The sequence below is a fragment of the Bradysia coprophila genome (assembly GCF_014529535.1).
Source record: "Bradysia coprophila strain Holo2 chromosome X unlocalized genomic scaffold, BU_Bcop_v1 contig_279, whole genome shotgun sequence".
Lineage (NCBI taxonomy): Eukaryota > Metazoa > Arthropoda > Insecta > Diptera > Sciaridae > Bradysia > Bradysia coprophila.
Genome location: NW_023503316.1, coordinates 1 through 7,243, shown reverse-complemented (window position 1 = coordinate 7,243; position 7,243 = coordinate 1). Strand labels below are relative to the sequence as shown.

At 38.9% G+C, this 7,243-nt stretch overlaps 1 protein-coding gene across 1 annotated transcript; it reads right to left on the bottom strand.

Annotated features, from left to right (window-relative positions):
* Nucleotides 1–994: 994 nt before the first annotated feature.
* LOC119069379 lies at nt 995–1,804 on the bottom strand. Its single transcript, XM_037173439.1, has one exon. The coding sequence runs from the start codon at nt 1,802–1,804 to the stop codon at nt 995–997; it is 810 nt and encodes a 269-aa protein (XP_037029334.1).
* Between the last annotated feature and the right edge of the window lie 5,439 nt (nt 1,805–7,243).

Here is a 7,243-nt window from a genome sequence, read left to right as displayed (position 1 = left end):
GGACAAAAACAGACCTTTATTTCAGCAACCAATCAAACTCACAAAGGACAACAAAACGGGCACGAAGTAGGAACTACAACCGAAGCACGTCTTTCAAAACATTAAGCGAGCGAGCAGCATCAAAACGGTTACGAAAGGTCTTCACCAACTCCGGCGTCTCGTTGAGTACATGCAGCGGGGACGAAGCGTAATGCTGGGTCAATCTACAACTCTTATCGGCCAAGCACTTCCGTATAGTCCTCTTCACATCAACTGCGGTCGAGAAGCACTCGTACGAAAAATTACAATCAAGGCATCGAACACGAAAGAGTGAATTCTTCGCAGTGTCGACAGGTAATGCATCTTTAAGTCTCGAGAAAACCACAGTTCGATTCCTTGCATAGGGACTCGGAGCTAACCTCACAGGTAGCTGTACACCTTGTACCGTCGATTTCATTCTTTGAAAAACAGGCTGGAAGTAAGGACAAGAAACGTATCTGGAAGGTACGCATTCTGATTTCGACTCGACGCATCCGCTGGTCTCACACGAAACAAGCACTTCTCTGACGAGCGACTCCGGGTAACTGCTATTCTTGAGAACGGTCATGATCAAATCTCTCGTCAGTTGTAATTGGTCAGCCGTAGTTACTGATAGAGCCTTTCTAATCATCTGACAAACGACGTTATACTTCACATTCCACGGATGATAAGAGTGATAATTGAGAACTGAGAAAGAACTGCATTCTTTCTTGAACCATCTTGACGACAAAGAATTATCCTCATTGCGCTTCAGTGTACAGTCAAGAAACGTTACTTCAGAATTTTCATTCTCTGGTGTGACGGTAACCTCCATTCCAACAGTGTCTTGGATTTTGCGCATCACGACCTCGATGTGGTCTTCATGTATTGATGAAAAAACGTCATCCACGTACTTAAACAAGAAAGACATTATTTCTGCTTCCATAGTTTTCATGACAGTCAGTAAGGCGTAATTTGTCCGAATATCTGCCAGGATCTATGCCAGATTATTGCCCATTGCTAGACCTTTAGTCTGGTAGTATAGCATTCCATTGAAGCCAAAATACGTGGAATCCTTGATAAAGAAATTCAAACATTCCAAGAACATATCGACAGGAACGGCCGTGGTTTCAGAGATGAATCCGTAAAGTTCATCAATAATCGAAAGGGTTGCCGAAACGTCAACATTCGTGAACATAGATACGTAGTCGAAATTCAACAACTTATGTCGATCCTCCAACCGAAATGACTTAAGATCAGGCATAATCTGGGCGACACCGTGGACGTTGTACTTGCTAAGGTAATTGGCAATAAGTTTCAATTTCTGCAACAACCAACAGGACAAGAAATCGCCAATCACATTCCGAGACGCTACGATCGGGCGCAACGGAACATTAAGCTTATGCACTTTCGGGCAACCATAGAACAAAGGTAATAGAAAAGATTCGGACCTCAGTGGTTCTTTAATTATTCCGTCGATGATGAGGTACGGATTCATTCTTTCAATAACTTGCTGGTACCGTTCTTCAACTTTCGGCCTGATCGAAGACACGAAATCATCGTTGATAACCAAGAGGTTTCCAATTTTCACATTCTCATCAAGGTGTGAGTAAGCTTTCCGCATATAATCATTTCTGTCCATTATAACTGTCTTACCGCCTTTATCTGCTTGCAGAATTATCACGTTCCTATTTTTCGCTTCCTTGAGGAAAGAGAGCGTTCGACGGCCGAGTTCATATACGTAAAATTGGGCTTCAGTTATTTCATCCTTTTTACTGGTACATTCTTGGGCATCGTCTCCAGTCATCATTACCTTAATCTCATTAAATCCATGTCGCGCAAAAAACAGCTCGTCATACCGCTCACAACAGTCGTAGACTGTATCCATCGTGACAAACACGTCGATAATTGATCGGGGAGAAGTTAGCCCAAAGCCAAAATCTGGACTAGTAACAATTTAACCTTATGTGTGTGTGTGTGCTGTATGTGTGTGCTGTATGTGTGTGCTGTATGTGTGTACATAACAAATCCTATTACATAAAGAGTTATGCCACGGCATTTATATACATTTTATGTTATTTACTGCGGATCGTACATTCTATTTAGTAACTCTTGATTGATTTGTAATTTGGTCGGACCAAGATATTCAGTTCTCTTGACTGGTGCGTATTTTGGTCGGACCAAGATATTCAGCTGTCTTGACTGGTGTGTATTTTGGTCGGCCCAAAATATTCAGTTCTCTTGACTGGTGTGTATTTTGGTCGGACCAAAATATTCAGCTGTCTTGACTGGTGCGTATTTTGGTCGGACCAAGATATTCAGTTCTCTTGACTGGTGTGTATTTTCTTCTTCTTCTTCTTCTTTTTCAGCCTGTTTCTATCCACTGCTGGATGTAGGCCTCTCCAACTTCTTTCCATTTCGTACGATCCATTGCCATTTGCTGCCAGTTTGTACCTGCAATATTCTTAATTCCGTTTGTCCATCTCTCTGGTGGTCTACCTATAGCTCGTCTTTTATATGGTCGCCAGTTCATGATCTTTTTGGTCCAACGTTCGTCTGTCCTTCTTGCAATATGTCCCGCCCAGCTCCATTTCAGAGATGCTATTCTTTCCATGACATCAACGACCCTGGTTTGTTGTCGAATCCATTGATTCGTCATTCTGTCTCTGAGTGTTATTCCAAGCATACTCCGTTCCATGGCTCTTTGTGTCACTCTCTTTGTGTGTATTTTGGTCGGCCCAAAATATTCAGCTGTCTTGACTGGTGTGTATTTTGGTCGGCCCAAAATATTCAGTTCTCTTGACTGGTGTGTATTTTGGTCGGACCAAGATATTCAGCTGTCTTGACTGGTGTGTATTTTGGTCGGCCCAAAATATTCAGTTCTCTTGACTGGTGTGTATTTTGGTCGGACCAAAATATTCAGCTGTCTTGACTGGTGTGTATTTTGGTCGGACCAAGATATTCAGTTCTCTTGACTGGTGCGTATTTTGGTCGGACCAAGATATTCAGTTCTCTTGACTGGTGTGTATTTTGGTCGGACCAAAATATTCAGCTGTCTTGACTGGTGTGTATTTTGGTCGGACCAAGATATTCAGTTCTCTTGACTGGTGCGTATTTTGGTCGGACCAAGATATTCAGTTCTCTTGACTGGTGTGTATTTTGGTCGGACCAAAATATTCAGCTGTCTTGACTGGTGTGTATTTTGGTCGGACCAAGATATTCAGCTGTCTTGACTGGTGTGTATTTTGGTCGGCCCAAAATATTCAGTTCTCTTGACTGGTGTGTATTTTGGTCGGACCAAAATATTCAGCTGTCTTGACTGGTGTGTATTTTGGTCGGACCAAAATATTCAGCTGTCTTGACTGGTGCGTATTTTGGTCGGACCAAGATATTAGGGATTGCGATTTTCACTTAACGTAAAAATTTGAAATTATAAGTTGACTTTCCGTATACTTTGTGTGGGGGAATTACTTATAATTTTCACGTTCTACGTTTACTTATAATTATAAGTGAAAATCGCAATCGCCCCATATTGAGCTTGTGGCAGTATGTAAAATTGATTTGAAGGAACATACATACGTCAGGAAATTCATAAAACAAAGTCCGTTCGGAAAAGTTTATATTAAAACTAAAATTATTGATTACGATACATAGTTTTGACAATATTATGTGCAGATAAGAATATCAGTTTGAACGCGATCATCGATAAAGTTGCTGCTATTCTGAATTCTTATCGACATTGAATATTCATTTTTTGTTGAGAAAATTAAAAATTAATTAAATGAGAGGTAAACTACTAAGTAACACCAAATATTATTTCAATCGTAAGTAGGTGGTTGTGATAAAAGGATAGCATATTGATCGACAATACGACGGATCACAAAATCATTGCAAAAGCGATCGCTTTTCAAATCATTACATTCGACGTCTTTGGTTTTTCTGAACAAACGAAGAGTCTCAATTGTAAACTTGTTGTTCTTAAGCATATTGTCAATCAATCTGTTCGACATGGATATCTTGTTATTTTGCCGATATAAAATTGCTAATTCAAAAGAATGGTCTACTACAAGACGGTAAATATAGGTCGGCTTAGTTTGGCCAAATCTAAACACTCTTGATGATGCTTGTTGATCGTCACAGGGGTTCCAACTGGGTTCGAATATTACTACTCTGGTTGCTGCAGTTAAATTCAATCCCAGTGATGAAGCCTTTGTTGATAAAAGTATTAACTTGATGAAAGGATTGACATTGTATTCCGATATCAAAGAGTTACGTGTATTGATCGATGTTTTGCCATCAATTCCTAAAGATAATAAATTTAGAGTTTTTGTTGGCTGTGTTGGATGTTGCATTATCTTACGTAAATATTGCCAACCATTTTCAAGCTTAAGTTGAATCCCAACAAAATATTCAATTAAATCTAAAGTGGCGGTGCTCAGACTGAATACTATGATCTTCTCATCTGGTCGGAAGGATATGATACTAGCAATGAGTGCCAATAAAATTTGGATTTTCGGTGAATTCTCTAAATTATTTGTGTCGTAATTGGTCATGTGCTTCTTGAACCAAAGATTTCCTTGATTGTTTTCGACGATTGTCTTTTCATTTTCTTCTCCGTAAATGAACTCTTGTAAATCGTCACAGTCTTTCAGCGTCACTCTTCAACAAAAGGTCTGGATGGTTTAATATCTTCCTGCAAAACGAGGCTCTTGTTAGCAGTGGCATTTTCATTCTTTCGTCTATTAAAGAGTTGTAGAGTGTAGTCTGAACTGCAGACATTTGATAAATATCGTGCAATCAAATTTTGTTGGTAATTGATTGAGTAGGACGGCATTTGATCTTCGCTGAATTATCGGTTCGAGTAAGGAATGCAATAATCTGCATCTTTCGTTCATCAAACGAATTTTCGTCTTCGGTGGAATCAGTAAATTGTCCTTTTTCTATTGGTTTCTTAAAAATGTTGACGAAATGTTCCAGTCCAGGTAGATAATTTGGTCTGACGAAATTAACCATTGTCCAATATTCTAAAAGATGATTTTGAAACGGGTAACCGTTAAAATGATTTTCCTTTGGCATTGGATTGACGATAACGTTTTAGTTGTGATGGACTGTTGGTTTTTTAGACGATGTCCTTCATCGCATATCAATAACTCCGTTTTTTTGAATAGCAGCACGTAAATGTTCTTCTGTGTTTGTACTGAGTGCAATTCGAAGAGCATCGTATCCTATCAATAGTACGCCACCGGTTTCAATCCAGTCATTCAATGTGACATGTTGCGAGAATACTTTAAATTCCGTTGTTGTTCGGGTAGGAAGCGGTCAAACTCTTCACTCCATTGGCTTATTACACATAAAGGTACCACAATGACCACACTTTTTATTTTTGTATATCGGTAGAGGACTTCGATTAACGATATAACCTGTAGCGTTTTACCAAGCCCTTTGTGTTAATTAAAAGAAAGGGTGAGGTTAGTAAAGGAAGCGGAATTACGACTAATCTTCAACGTACCCATTGAATGAGCTAAGATACAACCAGCTCCATATGGTGGAACAAAACTTATCCAAAGTTTCTACAACTGTGTCATACAGAAAGCGAACGCCACCGATTTGATGTGGCTTGATTATCTGAGCAATCGATGGCAGGAGATAAATGTCCTCGTCTTCATCAGGACGACCTAAGTCTGAGTAAAAAAAAAAAACCTTAAGACAACTAATCTAACAGTGAATGCGAAGATAATTACTTATATGTACTCGACCATCACAAGGAACATTAATTGTGTCATCAGTATGTAATCCAGAATTCACCTTTATCTCATCATCCATACATTCCCGAGTTGCTTCTAGACAAGTTATGTACGTAATTGTACATATTAGATAAATTAAATAAATCGATGAAATTTATTGGTAGTACCGATTGAATATGGCAAATTAATTTGTGCACTGCTCAAATCTGCCTCCTTCCCCAGCTGGTATTTAGAGCCCATGGTAGGTTCCAAGAGATTTTTGACCAGATTTTTTTTTTACAGTAAACAATCGACACACCGCTCGTGTTTGATAAACAAACTTTTCATATGACAGACTAATGTATCTTTTGTTCGTGTCGTTCGTGTCTCAAAAAATTGTGACCAGTGGCAGTAATGAAAACAGCAAATTTCGCGAAGCGGGGTAATTTTGAATTCTTTGCTACAAAAACGAATAACTGAAAATGCTTACAGTTTTGCACATTTAAAAGTATCGTCATAATATAAATTTCTTATTTCTCTTATTTTGCTTACTTCTCTCATTTCTTCATATACTCGTTTAAGGAGAAATGAGAGAAATGAGTGTTCGTGCTTGTGGCAGCAATTAGGCAACAATTTAGCCGACAAAAACTTAATTCATTCCTACATTTTCACAGTAAATGATCGTTGCTCTTCACATTTTATTGTTGTTTCCGTAAATCATTTTTTTGACGCCCACTTCTACCTCAAGTGCCAATAAGTACCTATAGACTGTTACGATGATAGAGAAGGAAATATAATTTGGATCATTTATTTTAACTTGCCTTGGGGGATATGGGGGATATGGGGGATATGTGAAAATATGCAATGACAAGTACCCCCAAGGCAAGTTATAATTAACTGGTCTTCGGACTTCTCGCTCTGATCATAACAGTCTATAGAGTGTTATGATCAAAGCGAGACGACCGATTATAATTGCCTTGGGGTACTTGTCAAAGTATTTGCTTCTCTATTCAACATCTGTACGATTCGAGCGAGAGGACCGAAGACCAGTTTATTATAACTTGCCTTGGGGTACTTGTCAAAATATTTCTTTCTCTTTCATCATAACACTCTATTGATTTTAGAACTGTGACCAAGGGAAATATAGTGAGGAGATAATGCCATTCAGACGCGCGGCCTAGCACATAAGTTCGATGCCAATGACATCTTTTTTTAAAATGGTTGACTACGATTTACTTGTATTTCACAAAAATATTTTCGCTATCTCACAACAGATGGTCCGACTTTCTATTCCATTTTTTGCTTTCAACGAAGGGATGAGATGGCGTTTGTATCGAACTTTCGTGCTACCGCACATCTGATTCGGTTATATATGGCATTACCTCCTCACTATATTTACCTTGACTGTGACCTGCTTATATATTTGTTTACGCCAAGGTTTACGTCTCAGCCCTGAACGGAAAAGTGAACGTGCATATATCAACGTTTATTTCTATAATCACATGGCCACACCAAAATATCTT

Coding starts and splice junctions, on each gene's coding strand:
- LOC119069379 (XM_037173439.1), bottom strand. CDS start 1,804: ATGACTGGAGACGATGCCCAAGAATGTACCAGTAAAAAGGATGAAATA.